Below are 21,041 nucleotides of genomic sequence, written 5' to 3'. Positions count from 1 at the left end.
TATCCTATCCTATATAATAAAAGGCTAATATGCAAATTGTCCCCTCCAGAGTTCTACCGACCAGGAGTTCGACCTCTCGCTATGATGTGCGCTGACCACCAAGGGGCAGCGCGGAACAAAGGAAGGACCTGGCTGGCAACTGGCAGCCAGAAGGCCCTGATCAGCCCTGATCACTGGCCAAGCCTAGGAACCCTACCCATTCATGAATTTCATGCACCGACTGGGCCTCTAGTATATAGATATTGCTATTTTATCATATATTTTCACTTATACTCACATGCCTATACTTTAAGGAAATTATAAATGCTGTTTTGCAGCCTGCTTTGGGGGAAAATTATTATTCCACATCAATGAGTATACATCTTTCTAATAACTTACTCTGTTCAAAATATTTTAATTCCCTATTGATAGGTTTTTAGTTTTTTTATTAACATAGATATGAATGTATACTTAACGTCAAACCTGTATGTGGAGTGTTTCAGTCAGAATATCTACATACAAGGGTATAAAAGCAGGTTAATAAGAAATAATGTAAAATAAAAGGCTAATATGCAAATCAACCAAACAGTGGAATGACCAGTTGCTATGACATGCACTGACCACCAGGGGGCAGATGCTCAATGCAGGAGCTGCCTCTTGGTGGTCAGTGCACTCCCACAGGCGAAGCACTGCTTAGACAGAAGCCAGGTTTATGGCTGGTGAGTGCAGGGGCGGTGGCAGGAGCCTCTCCCGCCTCAGTGGCAGCACTAAGGATGTCCAACTGATGGCTTAGGAGCGGACTGGACATCCCCCAAGGGCTCCCAGACTGTGAGAGGGCACAGGCGGGGGCTGAGAAACCCTCCCCCCCCAACTAGTGCACGCATTTTGTGCACCGGGCCTCTAGTATAATAAACTTACATGAACTCACAACTGTAAACTTGCCACCCCTGTATTTTATATGATAAAAAGGTCTGCAGGAAGGTGAATCTAAGTTCCTGTGTCTTTTCAAGGATTTCTTCAATCCCTAACTTCCCTAGTCACTGCATCCTATCATTCTTGAAATAGGGGAGGGTGTATGGTCAATGAGGGGGCTGGGAGCTCCACTCGAGTATCCCAGTATACCCCGCGGCCGCCAGGGCACGTCGGAAAGGCCGTTGCGCATGCACATTTGTGCCGCCTGGGAGATGAGACCTTTGAGGTTGCGCGTTCTATCGCGCGCTCTCTAGTGGCCACAGAGGGCAGCGCTGACAGAACGAGGGGGCGGGGCCCACCGCGGCGGAAGTTAAGTCACTTCCGGGCTGGGTGTTTGTTTGGACTGGAGAAAGGAGGCGACGGGCGAAGCGCGCGTCGAGCGGGGGAGCGGCGCTGCCTGTGGAGATCCGCGGAGGCCGACCGGATTCGTTGGCTGCCGTCCCCGCTGCCGTGCACTGGGTGAGGGATTCCCTCGGGTGGAGCGGCGAGAAGGGTGCAACGGCCCTGGCGGTCGAAGGACAGTCCCTCTACGACGGCTGAGGGGCTTAGAGGGTCCCTCGGGTGTTGGCCACTTAGCCTTGTAGCTTCTTAATTTTTTGCTGCGTTCAGCCGAGTATGAGAGATGAGCTTGAATTGACTTACTCTCTTTTTTCTCTAAGAAATGGCGGTCGCTTTTTTTCTCATTGTCATTATTATTTATGATTTGGATCTCGCAGCACTTTATCCGGGTCCTCGGTGGCGCGCGAGGGTTGCTGGGATGGCACTTTCTCGCTCCCTCCTCCCCCCTTTCCAGTCCCTTCGCGCACACACCCCTCCGGTACTCTTTTCCCCTGCACCCCCACGGCCGCCTGGCAACAAAGCTCATTGTTTCTCCCCTAGTTTACGCCTGCGCGTCACCACGCGCAGCCCCTACTCGCCGCGCGTGCGCGTTCCCGAAGCTGGGAGAGGGTAGAGAAAGGGGCGGAGGGAGGGACGGCGGGCAGGCGAGTGTCCTAGGGGAGCTTTCTGCAACGGACCACCGGCCTGTACCTCTGATTCCCTTTCTCCCGTTTCTTCGCTTAACGATACTCCTAATTTCTAGTTACATTGCATCCCATGCTCCAGATAGGAGAGCCTTTGTTACTGGAATCCCTAGTCCCCAGGAGGGTTTTGAGCCAGCCACATGAACTTTAAGGGCCTGTCCAATTTATGCTTTGATTCTGGTCACTTTACTTTTAATTTCTCTCTGCTACTTTGTGCTACTCCCCACCATCAACAAAAATATATGGCTTATGATGAAGTTTTTCAAAACATTTGTTGAAGCAGCCAGCAGTAGTCTTTTCTAGTGATGCCTAAAAGAGGCCTTTTCTGCTTCCTTTCGTTGTCTTGTTTTCCCTACTTTTGCCGCCGCATCATCTCACAGAAGCCACAATTTCTGGAAGGAATTTGGCATCTAATTTGCTATGGGAGAAAGTGACAGCTGACAGCTTTTGGCACTTATTTTGACAAAGGACAGTTCCCATTTTGCTTGTGCTGGCTAGTCTTGTTCTGTACTTTTGTGGCATGATTTTTCATAAATTGCATTTGAGCATTTGATCAGGTGTGTGTTTGCATTCTTATTAAATAGCCTTTGAATTTTCGTACCCTGCAAGGTTAGGTCTCCAATTAAGAAAAGGGCCTTTTCAAGAGGGTTGGGCCTTTGTACCCTATACACTAGCTAATGATGGGATGCAAGATCCCCTCAGGGGCGGGGGCGGTCATAATCTTGGGCAGGGCAGCCTTCTTTGGCCAAATGCAATTCTTGGGTAGGGAGTCAACTGCAAGCCAGCAGAGGCAGCGCTCCGGGCATTGTGGGAATGAGACTTCAGTCCCAGAGGAGGATCGGGGCAGAAGTATCGGACCTCTATGCCTCGGGGCTGGCACCGGGAGGGTCTTTGCTATTCCCTATGGGTTTGCAGCCCTCCCTGGCCCTGGGCACAGGTGCATGGTGTTCTGCTCTCCATTTTGTACACTCAATGCCGGGCGTGATGAGGAGACGGTCCACATTGGCCCCCAGTACTAACGGCAGGGAGAACCCGCGTCGTCTTCAATACGGTTGATTGAACTTAGTTGCCATAAGGCCTGTTTAACTGCGGTTTCTCCTAAGGGGACCATAGTCCTAGGAGGGTCCAAGAGAAGGTCCAACAGGGCACCTGATAACCTTCAGTGAGGGCCGCAGGTCAGGCCACGTGACCAGAGCGAGCCACCTCCTCTCAGATGTTAGATGTGCTGACCCTTCCACAGGGGACATCATCCCTGTGTGGAGTTGGGGGGGTGTTGGATTTGGGAACCGATGGGCGGGCCACTCACAGCCCCCCAACAGGGACTGAGCGATGCTGCTCTGAGGACACAGGCACGTAGCAGCCCCTCGCTCTCTGGAGGTTCGCTGGTTACTTCAGGGTCAGGAAAGCTCTCCGTGAGTCCGGGCTCAGAGAGGCAGGGGTTAGTACTAGAATAGCTTGTCATAGACTCACTGAGCACTCAGTGCGCCGGCCCCATGCTGGGTCCCACATGGACCCTCTCATCTAATTCTTACAAGCACCCTCTGAGGCAGATCCGAAGACCCTGTTTCTACTGAGAGAAATCAAAGATCAGAGAAAGCAGGAACGTGCCACGGACTCAGACACACCCCTAGTAAAAGGCGAAGTCGAGACTTGAACCCAGGTCTGTCTGGCGCCAGCCCATTTACGCTGATCATTATTTAAAAAAAAAAAAAAAAAAAAAGAAAAGGGCCTTTATAAGGATTTTAAATTATATTTCCAGTGTTTATTGTTTGTGCTTCTGTTTCCAGTTTATAAAAGAGTATATCCCACAAGTTACTGGGATATCCTCTTTTATGCTACTTGTTAACTGTGAAGTTGAACTTTCCCCACAAATATGTGTCTATGACAAATGAAAATAGGTAACTACAAAAATTATAGCGGATTTATGTTTCTCAGATGGGAATTAGACGATGGAGGCTCAATGTAATGGTTAAAAGGCCTGGAAGCTTGGCAATTTTTATTATAGTATGTTGCATATTGTTCCTTAAGAGTTCGAATTGAGGTATGTAATCTCTACTCTATTTGGGACAGAATAAGTTTAGAGTAGATTTTTTTCCCTAATAAGTACTCTGCATCTTCAGATTTACATCTTTATGACTTTATACTCTAGTCTAGAGTCAGTGATGCTCCAGTTTTTTTGTTTAAATATATTTTATTGATTTTTTTACAGAAAGGAAGGGAGGGGGATAGAGAGTTAGAAACATCGATGAGAAACATCTACCAGATGCCTCCTGCACACCCCCTACTGGGGATGTGCCCTCAAGCAAGGTACATGCCCTTGACTGGAATCGAACCTGGGACCCTTCAGTCTGCAGGCCAACGCTCTATCCACTGAGCCAAACCAGTTAGGGCTGATGCTCCAGTTTTAATAAAAAATATAAACATTTATAAAAAGTCTGAATATTGTGGAAAATGAAAGAAGATGGAAAACAAGGCCACTGTTTCTTTTTGTGCTTTTACATGTTCTTGTAATTTACAAATTTTTCACATTTATAATCATAACCTTGAAATAAGCAGAGCAAGCTTTATCTTGCCCATTTTGAAATTGAGTATAGAAGCTTGAAAGGTTATTTTTATTTTATTAGGTACATACTTCTACAGCATTTAGAAATGCCAAGTGTTATTCTAAGGCTTTTAGAAGTATTTAATCTTTGCTGTCTCTAAGAGGTAAGTACTACCTACTAAAGATAACAAATGAGACATGTGATGTAACTTGCCCAGTGTTCCACAGCTAGTAAGAGCCGGAATTGAAAATCCAAGTAGTCCAGAGATTATGTGCTCTTAACCATTATACTGTGCTGCCTGTGATTTTAGTGACATATCCAGGATCCTGTGGGTGCTTAGTGGCATATCTAGGATTTGAACCCAGTCCAGGATTAAAGTCCCAAGTTATTGCCTTTGTGATCTGGACCACCCTTTTTACTATTTTACTATTAAGGTGACTTAATAGTTTGCATTTGATATAGTCTAAGGTTCAATTCCAGTAATTCAGTCTTTTTTTCCTCTTAATTTTCTCACTGTTTAGAGTAGTGCTTCCTAGTGAGATAGCTACTAAGCAACCATGTCTATTAAGTGCTTGAAATATGGCCCGTGCAACTGAAGAACTAAATTTTAATTGTATTGAATTGTAATTCATTTAAATTTAAATAGTCACATGTCGCCAGTGGTTACCACATTGGATGGTGTAGTTTAGAAGTTTGAATTGCCTCTGCTTCTTATTTCATTTTTTTAATGATTTTAGAGAGAGGGAGGGAGAGAGAAGCATCAATGTGAGAGAGAAACATCGATCAGTTACCTTCCACACACAATCCAGCTGGGGATTGAACCTGCAACCTGGGCATGTGCCCTGACCATCTGGTTCATGGGTCGACACTCAACCATTGAGCCTCTCTCACTAACTGATGAAGAGACAAGTTAGTATGCTAAAATGTACATAAATATTTATATGCAAGTAAGGTTAAGAAATCACAGTAGTTCAGAGTAGTCCAACAGAATAAGGTAGTGTCTTTGGAGTCATATTAATGAAAAAAAACTTTATTTGAATTTTTACAGGGTGAAATGGGGGTGGGGTGGAGTTTCTAAAACTTAAAAGACTTCCATATTTTAAATTTTTGTAGAGAATATAAAAGAATGGACATTGCTGGGCCTAGCCTGGTGGCTCAGTGGGTTTGGAGCATTGTCCCATACACCAAAAAGGTGTGGGTTCAATCCCCGGTCGGGGTGTGTATAGGAGGCAACTCATCGATGTTTCTCTCTCCCTCCCACCCCTTCCTTTCCTCTCTTTCTAACATCAAAACATCCTTTGGTGAGGATTAACAAATAAACAAAAAAAGATGGACATGGCTGGAAAGCATTATATGTAAGAGGCATTTCAGGAAGGGTAAAAACAGCTGAAGGTACAAGTTTGTAGGTTGAAAGTACAGTAAATGATGAGCAGTAAATCTAGTAAACATAAATAGATGATAATGTGAATTATAAGTTTCGATTTTAAAATTCTCTGAAAAGATACTATAAGGGAAAACCTAGTAGTGTGAAGCTAACAGTGCTAAATTATTTCCATAAAACTCAGGAGAATGAGGTATGGGTGGGGGGAGTTGATAAATAAAATCATTCTGAAGGTCTTGCCTTGACTGGGAGCAAGGACTGGGTTAGGTAAACTGAAGAAGAAAAGCATTCTGAATGTCTGAATTGGATAGGGGGGGTGTATAGGATATTTTTTTAATTGATGGGAAAGTATTTAAGTATTTAATTGGACAATAGATGTAAGTCATATTATGCTGTATACCTTAAACTTACACAGTGTTGATGTCAATTGTATCTCAAACTGGAAAAAGAAAACAACACTGATTCCTCAGTAGTTTGTAAGTCAAAGAAAATAAAGTATTTTAAAAAAATCCATTTAAAATAGGAAAACAAGCACTACAGGAATAGAATGTAAAAAGAAAATCAGATATGAAATTATGATGAAAAACTTCAAACGTCAATTATCAAAACTTAATTCCCTATAAGATATTATTTGGGTCAAATAATCTAACTTATAGTAGAGGACTTGATTTAAGTCACTTTCAGAATTTAGCAGATAAAGTAAAAAAGATCAACCAAATATATATACATCATTTTTGTACCTTAGAAATTGAAATCAAACATTTTTCCCTGTAGGCCCAAAAAGTAAAGGCTTTTCTGGCTATGTTTTATAACAATAAAACTAGAAATTAGGGCATCAAAAGATAACCAAAAGAACTTTAGCTGCTTGGAAATTAAGAAAGAAAAATAAAATATTCTTCCAAATCTGAGCTCATTATAAATTAAACTAGAGGCCCGGTGCATCGATTCATGCACTGGTGGGGTCCCTTGGCCAGGCCTGTGGGGATTGGGCCAAAACTGGCCCTCAGACATCCCCCGAGGGGTCCCGGATTGCAAAAGGGCACAGGCCAGGCCAAGGGACCCCACTGATGCACGATTGGGGCTGGGGAGGGACCGCAGAAGGGCTTCAGGGCATGTCCGGCCCATCTTACCCAGTCCCGATCGGCTGGATCCCAGCAACAAGCTAACCTACCAGTCGGAGCATCTACCCCCTGATGGTCAGAGGATGTTTTTCAGAGATGAGAGAGAAAGAGAGAGAGGTGAGAGAGAAACATCGATTGGTTGCCTCATGCATGTGCACAAATTGGGGATCGAACCTGCAACCTGGGTATGTGCCCTGACCAGGAATTGAACCTGCAACCCTTTGGTGCATGGGACGACACTCTAACCATTGAGAACACTGGCCAGGGCTTTAGTTATTTGCTTAAAAGCTCGTTATTGAACTATAATTCACATACCATGCAATTTACCCATTTAAAGTGTGCAGTAGAGCCCTAACCGGTTTGGCTCAGTGGATAGAGTGTCGGCCTGTGGACTAAAGGGTCCCAGGTTCTATTCTGGTCAAGGGCATGTACCTCAGTTGCAGACACATCCCCAGTGGGGGGGTGTGCAGGAGGCAGCTGACCGATATTTCTCTCTCATCGATGTTTCTAACACTCCTTTCCTCTCTATTAAAACGTCAATAAAAAATATACTTTTAAAAATAAATAAAGTGTGCCTAGAAGAGTGGGTTTTTTTAGTATATTCACAGTTGTGCATTCATCACCACAATCAAGTATAAAACATTCTCATTACCTTCAAAAGAAACCATGTATCACTTAGCTGTCATGTAATGTGTACTCCTTTGTGACTAACTTCTTTCACTTACCATACTGTTTTCATTGTTCCTGATATAAAGTATCAAGTATTTAATTTTTTTAAATTTACCTTTATTGTTGAAAGTATTACAAATGTCCCCATTTTTACTCCATTGACCCCTTCTAGCCCACACCCACACTCCCCCCGACCCCAGGTCTTCACTCGCACTATTGTCTGTCCGTGGAAGTATTCCATTTCTTTTAATGTTGAGTAATATTCTATTGTATGGACATACCACATTGTATTTATCCATTTATCAGCTTGGTCCCTTTAGGCTGTATTTAATTTTTGGCTATCCTATATAATAAAAGAGAAACATGTAAATTGACCATACCTCTGCTATGCTCACGAGCCAATCAGGAATATGCAAATTAACCAACAAAGATGGCGGGTTAATTTGCATACGCAGGCGCCAGGCAGAGAGTAGAGTGGGAGAGCTGGCAGAGAGTGGAATGGCTTGGGGAAGTTGGCTCCCCAAGCCACCAGATGGAGAGCAGAGAGGGAGAGCTGGTAGCTTGGAGGACTTGGCAGAGTGGGAGGCCATGGGATGGAGACAGAGCAGGAAGGGAAAACCAAGAGCACGGGGAGCACCAGGAATTCTGGGAATAGTAGTTCTGGTGGCAGCCCCAGGACCGAAGCGGAAGCCCAGAGTGCGGGGAGCACCAGGAATGCTGGGAATTATAGTTCTGGTGGCAGACGGATCTCCTAGACACTAGAGCAAAGTGAGCCTGGAGCAAGTTACTATTGCGGTGGGGGATGGAGGGAAAGCAAAGGTGAGAGACATAAGTAAAATCAGAGTGTCTAGGAAACGTTAAAGGGAGGATATCCTAAAACTTCCAGGAAATCTCCACCAATGAAGCAAAGAAAGAAAAAAAACACCTCTATTATTCTGTGAGCAACAAACCAAACTGAGTTGGGGTCTCAGACAATTCGCTCATATGATTGCAAAGACAGACAGAAACTCCTGGATTGGAGAGGTCTCCCCTGAGGGCTCCCAGATTGGAGAGGGTGCAGGTTGGGCTGAGGGACCCCCACACCCCCCCCCCCCCAGTGCACGAATGTCATGCACCAGGCCTCTGGTCTATATTATAAAAGGCCTGTGGCTCTAATGCCTTAATGACCTGCATGGGTGGGCGGGGCTGCACGATTTCGCACGCTGGGCTTCTAGTCTTTGCAGATGGGCTTTTGTGTATGTTGAGGCCACCTTCAACACTCGGGCAGTTTACAACTCTTAGCAACTCACTTAATGTGCAAAACCTGAAGGTCATCCAGAGGTGAGATTGTAGGGTCTTCTCAGTTCTTTTCCTAAAGCATCTTCACCAGTGTCTCCTCCCAGGCTTTTCACTTTGTCTATTTTTTTTTTTTTTTTGTCCCAACTGTTATTTCTTGACCTAGACAGCATTGGCTACTACTACATTCGGCTTTATTTGTTGAACATATGCCAGTACTTTACAATTTTACACTTTAAAATCATAAACCTTATAGTGCTTGAACTATATATTCAATTTTTTAAAATAGTAAACATAAAAAGGAAGCACTATAAAAAGTGTGGTTCAAGTAGTGTCAAGAATAGGTCACAGAAGAAAATTAAAAACCCAATATATCACCTTATATTAGAATACCTTGGGTTAAATAATTATAAGTCTGTTGACTTTCTGAAAGTAAATGATCTTTACCCCTCTGGCTTTCACTTGACTGGCTGTAGCCAGAAATTGGTCACCAGTTGTTCCTTCCCTTAGCTGTCTAAGGTATAAGATTAGTGCCCAGGCTCCAAGTTCATTCTTTTTGCTTCAATTATGATTTGTTTGCCAAATATTGCATGACAAAGTAATTTCATTTATTTAGATTTCATAGACTCTTTCATTGTAATCTATATCAAATCTATAGGTTGTTTGATGACATGCTAACAGGCAAAAAGTGGAGGTAGGGCCTTGTTGAATGCAGAGATTGGGCCCTTTTTGCCAAGGATTTTTATATTTTATTTGTTACTGGTTGGCATTAAACAAGGAGAAAGCCGTCCAAGTTCTTTGGGATTCCCAGACTATAAAGTTTGCTGAGACAGATTTTTCATTGTGTTATGCAAACTTGTGCTAAATAAAATGTATGGAAAACACTTTTCTTAAAAAAATTTTTTTGTCCCTAGCCGATTTGGCTCAGTGGATAGAGCGTTGGCCTGCAGACCAAAGGGTCCCGGATTCAATTCTGCTCAAGGGCATGTACCTGGTTGCAGGCACCTTCCTGGGCCTGGTCCAGGGCAGGAGGCAACCAATCGATGTGTTTCTCACACATCGATGTTTCTCTCTGTCTTTCCCTCTCTCCCTAAAAACCAATGGAAAAATATCCTCAGATGAGGATTAATAAAAAATTAAAATTTTAAAATGTTAAAAATTTCTTTTGCATTTGTATGTAGACCTACTTTAGTCACCTGAAAGCATATTGTATATGTTTTTATAGGTTTCAGAGAGAGGAAGGGAGAAGGAGAGAGAGAATCATCGATTGGCTGCCTCTTGCACACCCCCTACTAGGGATCAAGCCAACAACCCAGGCATGTGCCATGATAAGGAATTGAACCATGACCTCCTGGTTTATGGGTCAATACCCAACAACAGCCACACCGGCTGATGGCCTCTGCTTTTCATAATATTTGAGGTGAACCTAAAATTTAATTTCTGTAAAGATGAGCACATAGCCCTGGCTGGTTTGGGTCAGTGGATAGAGCCTGTGGACTGAGGGGTCCCAGGTTCGATTCCGACTAAGGGCATGTACGTTGGTTGTGGGCACATCCCCAGTAGGAGGTGTGCAGGAGGCAGCTGATCAATGTTTCTCTCTCATTAAAGTTTCCAACTCTCTATCCCTCTCCCTTCCTCTCTGTGAAAAATCAATAAAATATATTTAAAAAAAAAAAAAGATGAGCACATAAATGTTCGGTAACTTGACAATAATTTGCCCTGGCCTGTGTGGATCAGTGGTTAGAGTGTCAACCCACACACCAGAAGGTTGAGGGTTTGAGACCTGGTCAAGGGCATGTGCCTGGGTTGCAGGTTCAATCCCCGGCCCTGGTTGGGGCCCACACAGGAGGCAGCCGATGAATGTATGTCATTAATAGCTTTCTCTCTCTCTCTCTCTCTCTCTCTCTTTCTCATTAGTGGAACAAATCTCAGGTGAGGATTAACCAAAAAAAAAAAAAAAAAGAGTAATTTTCTTTAGAGGAACTGATTCCTTTTTAGTCAAAACTTGTTTTAATAAATGTCAAGAAGATGGCGGCATAGGTAAACACCGGAGACTGCTGCCGCAAACAACCACTTCAAAAATACAACTAAAAGACGGAACAGACATCACCCAGAACCACAGGAAAGCTGGCTGAGGAGAGACTCTTCAACTAGAAGGAAAGAGAACAGCAAACCGAGGCTCAGAGGAGGCGCAGTGTGGAAAATACAAAGGTACCGAGGTGCGCGCGCAAAGCGGGCTGGTGGCTGAGGGCGCGGTTGTCGTTTTAGGTCGGGAGTGAGTCTCAGACTTTGGGCTCCAGATCCGGGCGAGTCTCTAGGGACTCAGACTCAGACGGGAGAAGCGGGATTGTCCGGCATCAGTTGGAATCTGAGGGCAGCTTTCTCTCCAAGGTTTGCAGTGGCTGCCGGGGTTCTGAGAAGCAGAGCCTCTGGGAAGGGACTGAGAGCAGCCATACTGCTCCCTCCACCTGCCCTGTTGATCCCGCCCCGCCCAAGCCCTGCGCAGAGCCATTTGCCGGATCACCTCAGGCAAAGGCTAGATTAGCACCTCCCCAGAGGACAGAAGTTTTCCACACAGCTGATTCTCACAGCCAGTAAGCCTGGTGGTCAAATCCCTCAGTATTAACTAAAAAAATCAAGGCTTAACTAGAACAAGACTGCGCACAAAAACCACAAGGGGGTACACCAAGAAAGCAGAAAAAATGCGGAGACAAAAAAACATGACAGAAATGGAGGATATGGAGCTAAAAAACGCAATTTTGAGGGCTTGCAATAAACTTGTGGAGAGCCTCACAAAAACTAATGAGACCCTCGATGCTACGATAAAGAAACTAGAAATTAAGCATACACAGACTGAAATAAAGAATATTATACCCAATAGCAGACCAGAGGAGTGCAAGAATCAAGCCAAAGATTTGAAATTCGAAGAAGCAAAAAACACCCAACTGGAAAAGCAAAATGAAAAAAGAATCCGAAAATACGAAGATAGTGTAAGGAGCCTCTAGGACAGCTTCAAGCGCACTAATGTCAGAATTATTGGGGTGCCAGAAGATGAGAGACAGCAAGATATTGAAAACCTATTTGAAGAAATAATGGCAGAAAACTTCCCCCACCTGGTGAAAGAAATGAACTTACAGGTCCAAGAAGCGCAGAGAACCCCAAACAAAAGGAATCCAAAGAGGACCACACCAAGACACATCATAATTAAAATGCCAAGAGCAAAAGACAGAGAATCTTAAAAGCAGCAAGAGAAAGAGACTCAATTCCCTACAAGGGAATACCCATACGACTGTCAGCTGATTTCTCAACAGAAACTTTGCAGGCCAGAAGGGAATGGCAAGAAATATTCAAAGTGATGAATACCAAGAACCTACAACCAAGATTACTTTATCCAGCAAAGCTATCATTCAGAATTGAAGGTCAGATAAAGAGCGTCACAGATAAGGAAAAGCTAAAGGAGTTCATCACCACTAAACCAGTATTATATGAAATGCTGAAAGGTATCCTTTAAGAAGAGGAAGAAGAAAAAGGTAAAGATACAAATTGTGAACAACAAACATGCATCTATCAACAAGTGAATCTAAGAATCAAGTGAATAAATAATCTGATGTACAGAATGAACTGGTGATTATAATGAATCAGGGACATAGAAAGGGAATGGACTGACTATTCTTGGGGGGGAAAGGGGAATGGGAGATGCGGGAAGAGACTGGACAAAAATCATGCACCTATGGATGAGGACAGTGGGTGAGGAGTGAGGGCGGAGGGTGGGGCGGGAACTGGGAGGAGGGGAGTTATGGGGGGGGGGCGGGAAAAAGAGGAACAAATGTAATCTGAACAATAAAGATTTTTAAAAAACTTGTTTTAATAATAAAGGTTTATTTAATTCAAGATTAATGATAAATAAAAATATCAAAGACACTCATTGTTTGTGTTCTGTCTTGTCTGCTTTCACAGTGCCTCAATTTCCTAACCATAATCATGTTTTCTTTTTACCCACACCCTAGCACATAAATCTCAGTCTGTCTCTGCTTCTTTTCATATATGTGTGTATGTGTGTGTGTATATATATATACACACACACACACACACACAAGAACTCACTAATTTTTAGTTTTAGAACCTCTTTTTTTTTTTTTTTTAAATATATTTTATTGATTTTTTACAGAGAGGAAGGGAGAGAGATAGAGAGTTAGAAACATCGATCAGCTGCCTCCCGCACATCTCCCACTGGGGATGTGCCCGCAACCCAGGTACATGCCCTTGACCGGAATTGAACCCGGGACCCTTCAGTCCGCAGGCCGACGCTCTATCCACTGAGCCAAACCGGTTTCGGCAGTTTTAGAACCTCTTAATGAAAAACATCAGTACTGTTTTTATTAGTATTCAGTATTAGAGAAAATATATGCGTATCAGGATAGGACCCCCTACCCTCAGCAAATGAGTTTAAAGGGTCAGGCAACAAACCTGAGGGAAAAAACTTTTCTAATAGATTTACTTAGTGTTTTACCTGATTTTGATAACTTTGGAGTAAATAGGCCTGACGAGGTGTTGGTTTTTGTTTTTTTTAACTCTATACTCATGTTAGATATGTTTCTTTCCTTTGGTACAAATCACACCACTGTTTGAATGTATGTATAAGTAACTCTTGTTTAATATAAACCCATATTTAGCAGTTTCAGACTTAATGAATTGGTAGAATATTGTAGAATCTAAAGTTTCATGGTTGAACTTATAGCCTGCAATGTATCAATTAGGTTAGATCAAGTTATCACCTACAGGCATACCTCGGAGATATTGAAGGTTCGATTCTAGACCACCATAAAAGTGAGTCTTGCGTTAAGAGCCATTGGTAATCCTTTTGCTAGTTGGGGGTTTGCCTTAAATTTATAAAAATCACATCATCTGTGGAGCTTAATAAAAGGAGGTATGCCTGTATTGAGTAGAAAAAATCAACTAGATATGCATTAGATATACTTTTACTCACATAAAAAGAGATGAGATGATATAGAGGTGGTGGTTGCACAAAGAGGTTGGATGCCTGAAACTCATTGTATAATGGGGAAATCCAGATCTGAACCCATAGATAAAGCAAATATAGTGACCTTTGATCTATACAGGGGTTAGAGGCACCGACCTTCCACAGTCAAAATCTGTGTATAATTATAGTTGGACCTCCACATATGCAGATTCCCAACTTCACAGTCTTGAACAACAGTTCACAGGCTTTGAACTGTGCTGGCCAATTGAACTGCAGTAAATTGGGGGGAAAATTTGTGTATAAGTTTGAACCCATACAGTTCAAATTCATATTGTTCAAGGTTTAACTGTCAACTGTAGAGTGGGTTACAAAGTCCAAGAGATCCAACACTATATCTTAGGACTGAGGAACTAAGGTTATTAAAAATTTCTTAGTTTTTACTTTAAATCTCTGGGCTTTTTTAAAAATATATATTTTATTGATTTTTTACAGAGAGGAAGAGAGAGGGATAGAGAGTTAGAAACATCAATGAGAGAGAAACATTGATCAGCTGCCTCTTACACACCTCCCACTGGGGATGTGCCCGCAACCAAGGTACATGCCCTTGACCAGAATCGAACCCGGGACCCTTCAGTCTGCAGGCCGACGCTCTATCCATTGAGCCAAAGTGGTTAAGGGCAAATCTTTGGGCTTTTTAATATCATTTTTTAAAGTATTTGTTTTTTATAAAGTCATTTGATGATTTAAGTCTTCCAAATTATGCTTGTGTTTTTTTTGTTGTTTGTTTTTTTAAATATATTTTATTTATTTTTACAGAGAGGAAGGGAGAGGGATAGAGAGTTAGAAACATCGATGAGAGAGAAACATCGATTCAGCTGCCTCCTGCACACTCCCTGCTGGGAATGTGGCAGCAACCAAAGTACATGCCTTTTTTTTTTTTTTTTTTTTTTTTTAAATATATTTTATTGATTTTTTACAGAGAGGAAGGGAGAGAGATAGAGAGTTAGAAACATCGATGAGAGAGAAACATCGACCAGCTGCCTCCTGCACATCTCCCACTGGGGATGTGCCCGCAACCCAGGTACGTGCCCTTGACCGGAATCGAACCCGGGACCCTTCAGTCCGCAGGCCGACGCTCTATTCACTGAGCCAAACCGGTCTCGGCCAAAGTACATGCCCTTGACCGGAATCGAACCTGGGACCCTTCAGTCTGCAGGCCGACGCTCTATCCACTGAGCCAAACTGGTTAGGGCAGATTATGCTTGTTTTATAAAGCAAGGGAAATAGAAGTAAAAAATATTTAAAATATTTTTTAAAATTGAATGGTTTTGGGGATTGCATTTAAGCAATTGATTACCTTCACTGATGGTTACATTAGATGAATCTGGGTTGTTCTCAACTATTTCATAAACATTAAAATCATTTGTGGAAAAAAATTAAATTTTTTATTGCTTGATTATGTGTGTTAATATATCGTGTGCATCTGCCCTGACCCAATGACTCAGTTGAAGCATGCTCCTGTATACCAAGAAGGTTTCTGGTTTGATTCCCAGTTGGGGCAGGTATGGGAGGCAACCAATCGATGTTTCTCTCCTCTCTCCCTTTCTCTCTCTAAAATCAATAAACATGCATATATATCATGTGCATCTAACACTTAACCATGATGGCTGGTGATAATAAATGCTCACCAAGAAAAAAATGACTGACTAAACTAATTGTATTGTTCTTTTAAGGTTAAAAACGACAACTAACGCCAACCATGAAAGATCCAAGTCGCAGCAGTACTAGCCCAAGCATCATCAATGAAGATGTGATTATTAACGGTCATTCTCATGAAGATGACAATCCATTTGCAGAATACATGTGGATGGAAAATGAAGAAGAATTCAACAGACAAGTTAGTTTTATGTACAAGCATGTTCTTTTTTGTACTCCATGACAACCTTCAAATAATGTAGCTGTATTTGTTCCTTAAATGTGTTTGTTTTTCAATCTGGTCCCTTATTTATGAGATATATGGACTTATGTGCCACCACTCCTATTTTATCTGGATGATGATTACCACCAGGTTAGCTAGCTTTTTTCAGGGTTCCACCCCAGAGATTCTGATTCAGATGGACTAGGGTGTAGCCTGGGAAACTTGTTTTTTAAAAGCTCTCAGATGATTCCAGTGAGCAATTAGGTTTGGAAACCACTATGCTACACCAATCATATTGCTCTACTGCAGTGAAAGTCAAGAGAATGGGATTCAGGAGCAGACGGGCACAGGTACTAGGGTGCAGAACTATTGTGTTTTTCACATGAGGTTCTCAATCTAATCAACCTGAAAATCTGACACTACTGTTTTCTTTAGAAAACTCTCCTACATTAATAAATACTATCTTTTATTTCCACATTTTTTACTTCTATTTCCATCTTTTGTCACTTCTTCCCAGATTATGGTTTGGGTAATAAGTAGCGAGCTTGATTTTGCCATATCCATTGGTGGATAATCAAGAGTTAAACAATGTAGTCTTATTTCAGTGAGAATCAGTTGTGGGAGGGGGCGTTGTTTAAGTTACTCATGCCCTGAGCCTATCCTCTAAAGATTTTTTTCAGTTATTTTGGGTAGGTTTAGGGTTTATATAGTTTTAAACTGTCATAGGTAATTCTGACATGCATTCCTTAGTGTCAGCACTCCTTTATTTGTTACTTCTTCCCCTCTACCTTCAATGGAAAAAAGTATATTCTGCTATGACAAGTAAAGACATAGCAAAACCCCAAACAGATCTTCCTAGGTGTTAATGGTAAACATTTTTTCCCCTTAGTGCAGAAGAGGAAGTACAACATTGTGCTTTTAAATAGTTTAAGATATTTCAAGCTGTTTCTAGTGATGTCTTACCAAGTATGCTGTAAACTGTCCTTTATTTATTATAAATCCAGATAGAAGAGGAGTTATGGGAAGAAGAATTTATTGAACGCTGTTTCCAAGAAATGCTGGAAGAGGAAGAAGAACATGAGTGGTTTATTCCAGCTCGAGATCTTCCACAAACTATGGACCAAATACAAGACCAATTTAATGACCTTGTTATCGGTGATGGCTCTTCTCTGGAAGATCTTGTGGTAAAAAGTTATTTTTCATCTTTTTAAAACCTTTCCCATAAGTGGAAAAGCCAGCAATCATCTGTTTAAGAAGAGTTCTACATCTCTTCTCCTTCTGAAATTGTACTGCTTTTTACTATGGAAGCAGAGGCCTCCCAGTCTCACTTATGACATGGAGTGACTTCTGGCAGCACTCTGGAATTAGTCTGAGACTACTAACAGACTTCTTGCCACTGCTTTTAGCTTTGATAACTGTTGCCCTAGGATATGTAAATGTCTTAGAAAACATTAATCCAAAAGAAGTACAGTATGTCCATGTGACCTACCTATTCAAAAGTAGCTTGATGGAGAGATTTGGCTGGCTCTTTAATTTTTGTCTTAAACATTTGGTGAAATTTGCAAATTTTCATCTGAAAGGTAACATTTTGGAGATTTTTCTTCTTCCTGAATTCAGGAACTCCAGGATTTTCACTGAGTTAACCCGAACTCCTTTTGGAACTGTGATTTAATAAGGACACCTATAAGCTCTTAGTAGAAAAGAAACCTATTTGCATCTTTAATTATTTTCAGTGTCTCATTGTTGATGTTATATTAAAATGTATTTTTAGGGAATTGTCATAACTAGGCATTGGTTCTAGAATTGAACCTAATGAGTCAGTCCTTCACTAAAATGAAAAATAATTTAAAAATAATTTAAAGTCAGAATGTTAACCTTTCTCTTCATATTGATAATATATTTGCTTTTACAAGGTCTCTGAAATTTACCCCTAAACTCTGAAATATTTGTTGCTATTGTCTTCTGTTCACTGTGTAGTGATTTTCTATAACCTGGCTGTGCAGCATAATTACCTGTGAAGCATTAAATACAAAAAAGTTCCTCAGCTACCTTTCAGAACAGTAGAATCAATCATCTAGGCATGTTTATTTTTTAAAAAGCACTCCCAGAGGATACTGCCAGCCTACCTTATCAGGCATTGGTAAACCATCCTTCTGAAGGGCTGTATAGAGAACATTGAAAAAAAAATTTTTTAGAATTATTTGTTTTTTAGTTAATTTTATTTATTTTTTAGACAGAGGGGAAGGGGAGGGGGGAGAAACATCGATTTGTTGTTCCACTTATGCATTCATTGGTTGATTCTTATATGTGCTCTAATGGGGGATTGAACTCACAACTTTGGAGTATAGGGATGATACTCTAACCAACTGAGCAACCCAGCCAGGGCTAGAGAACACTGAAATTTAAATTGTGGTATAGCCTTTGTTGCCGTAAATGACCCAAATGAGCAGATGTGTGATCTGAGTAGTCTGTTGGATTATGCTTACTTGTGGCTACCTTAGTCCACAAATAATCCTGGTTGCTGTGATGAGTCTAGCTAGCCCTTTGTTGGATATAATGTATAACTTTAAACTAGAACCAGTAGAAATTTATTGTGTAGAAACTGGTTTGTTCATCTCAATATGCTTAAGATTACGTAATTTCTTCTTATTCTTTTGTTGCTGCCAAAAGATTACACATTTAAGAACACTGCTTTTTTTTTTTAATATATATTTTTATTGATTTCAGAGAAGAAGGGAGAGGAGGGAGAAAAAGATAGAAACATCAGTGATGAGAGAGAATCATTGATCGGTTGTCTCCTGTACATCCCCTACTGGGTATTAAGCCCACAACCCAGGCATGTGCCCTGACCAGGAATCGAACTGTGACCTCCTGGTTCATTTATCAACGCTCAACCACTGAGCCACATCTCCCGAGCAAGAACACTGCTTTTATTTATTTTATTATTTTTTTAACCTCACACTTTTATATATATTTCCTTTGAGAGAAGAAAGAATATGTCCTGTGCAAGGAAATGGTTGTGTATATGTATAAATTATGAAACCAAGATTAAATTATTGCTCCAACATGTTTAATGTGCTTTGGTCTTGAAGTAAACAACATAGGGGGCTCAGAATTAGTCTAAAAGCCTTCCAGAATGCCTACATTTCAGTCCCTGGAAACCATCCTGGTTTCTTTTTTATCTTTTTCAACTTGCATTCCAAGATGTGGTAGAGGAAAATGTCCAGCTATTCCCTATCTGCTGACATATCTGCTTAGGAAAGTAAAGATTTAGAAATATAGGATAATGCTGGTACAAGTCTCTAAGGTTCTTGGAAACTTTGGCCTGTTCTTTCCCTCACTGATGGAAAAATGAAGTCCCAGGGAGAGTGACTTTGCCAGGCTTACATAGGAAGTTAGGGCCAGAGCTGGGGTTCCAGCTTAGGTCTTCTGACTCCCCAGGTAGTTTTCTTTTCCTATTAAATACCATGCTTCCTGTGGGAATTAGAATACAACAATTGTTGAAAGATAACTCCACATTTTTAATGAAGACCTTAAAATGAAATTAATCTATAAACACTTCCCAGTCACTTTAATCATTTTATTTTATTTTTTTATTATTTTTTTAAATATATACAGAGAGGAAGGGAGAGGGATAGAGAGTTAGAAACATCGATAAGAGAGAAACATCGATCAGCTGCCTCCTGCACACTCCCTACTGGGTATGTGCCTGCAACCAAGGTACATGCTCTTGACCGGAATCGAACCTGGGAGACCTTTGAGTCCATAGGTTGATGCTCTATCCACTGAGCCAAACTGGTTAGGGCTTAATCATAATTTTAATACTTGTTTAATATTTTTGCATATTATGAAACTGCTCAAAGGAAGTCAAATATTGCAGGTAAAGGAACAAAATTCCTTGTTCTACACTTTTTTAGTTTATGCAGGTTTCTGTTTACACTTAAGCAAAATTAATTTCAATTCCTGCTTGCTCTTTAGAAAGTTGATAAATTTGATATAATAAATATAGCTTACATCTGATTCCTGCCCTCCTAGCCAAAGATATTTTTGGGTTAAGTTTATCAATCTGAGTTCTTGCTTTTGTCTTGGGGTTTTTTTAAAGATGTTTTTGCATGTGGATCTAGGTTGAATGCTTCTGAGTATCTGAAGCTATCTGTTAATGAACTTGCTTTTTTATGTACTTATTTTCCAGGTCAAGAGCAATCTGAATCCAAATGCAAAGGAGTTTGTTCCTGGGGTGAAGTACTAAAATATTTGAGTAGACGGGGCCCTCTTTTGGTGGATGTAGCACAATTTCCACACTGTGAAGGCAGTATTAGAAGACTTAATTGTAAAAGCTCTCTCTTGTCACTGTGTTACACTTATGCATTGCCAAAGTTTTGTTAGTCTTGCATGCTTAATAAAAGTGCTGAGACTGTTATTAAGTAAAAAGCTGTCAAACATTTACTGAAAAATAGAATTGGCCCCATGGCTGGATGTGAAGACAGCAAGGAGGAAGCACCAGTCAAGTTGTGACAAAGCTCCAAATTAAATGACCTTTAAATCTTAGTGAATTGTCTTTTTTGAGGCTAAACTGGTCCCTTAGGTTTAACTAGCACTCGATAATAATTCTAAACTTTTTTTAAATCAGTAAATTTAAATTAAGTTCTAGTTAAGCAGATTTCTCAGTTAGACTGAAATTTACGCCCATCTTCTGAGGAAGGCTTGTTAATTTGAAATAATCCATTGTAGACACATCTGTCTTTGGTCACTGATGTTACAAGGTAGTGATCAGATTAGAACTAGTCTTGGCTTTTATGGTATGTTATCATGTAAGAAATACATCTGAGAGAGTATGTGATTTGAGAATTGCATCTTCTACAATTCTTATTGTAGCTATGCCTTTATGAAGTCTAACATTTGACCAACCCATAATCTAATTGAACAAAGAAATTGTAACGTGATTTGAGTGGTGCTTTTCCTTGCTTTGTTAACCATCACTACAGTAGTCTGCAGCACAACTTTTCTTTTAACAAAGCTAGAACAGTTTTGGCTTCTTAAACTTCATATTTGGGTAGGTTAAGCTGCCATACGTGTTCAGTGTGAATAGTGTTTAAGTTGAAAATATTGTAAAAAAATTATATTTTTTCAAAAATATTTAAAAAAATAAATAATAGTAGAACTGAGCTGATGGTTGTGTT

The 21,041-nt window shown here is 41.1% G+C and overlaps 1 protein-coding gene across 1 annotated transcript; it reads left to right on the top strand.

Moving 5' to 3' along the window:
- Window positions 1–1,270: 1,270 nt before the first annotated feature.
- On the top strand, window positions 1,271–21,026 carry PAIP2 (poly(A) binding protein interacting protein 2). Its single transcript, XM_070414862.1, has 4 exons — window positions 1,271–1,410; window positions 15,677–15,840; window positions 16,866–17,045; window positions 20,054–21,026. Exons 2-4 carry the CDS (start codon window positions 15,703–15,705, stop codon window positions 20,108–20,110), a joined length of 375 nt encoding a protein of 124 aa, XP_070270963.1. The 5' UTR covers window positions 1,271–1,410; window positions 15,677–15,702; the 3' UTR covers window positions 20,111–21,026.
- The last annotated feature ends 15 nt before the right edge of the window (window positions 21,027–21,041 follow it).

The sequence above is a fragment of the Myotis yumanensis genome, unplaced genomic scaffold, assembly GCF_028538775.1.
Source record: "Myotis yumanensis isolate MYYU_CA2020_CCGP unplaced genomic scaffold, mMyoYum1.0.hap1 SCAF_5, whole genome shotgun sequence".
NCBI lineage: Eukaryota > Metazoa > Chordata > Mammalia > Chiroptera > Vespertilionidae > Myotis > Myotis yumanensis.
The sequence above is the reverse complement of the archived record's forward strand: the minus strand, read 5'-3'. Positions and strand labels throughout refer to the sequence as shown.

Coding starts and splice junctions, on each gene's coding strand:
- PAIP2 (XM_070414862.1), top strand. CDS start 15,703: ATGAAAGATCCAAGTCGCAGCAGTACTAGCCCAAGCATCATCAATGAA. Junction 15,841..16,865: donor AAGAAGAATTCAACAGACAA/GTTAGTTTTATG, acceptor TTATAAATCCAG/ATAGAAGAGGAGTTATGGGA. Junction 17,046..20,053: donor CTTCTCTGGAAGATCTTGTG/GTAAAAAGTTAT, acceptor CTTATTTTCCAG/GTCAAGAGCAATCTGAATCC.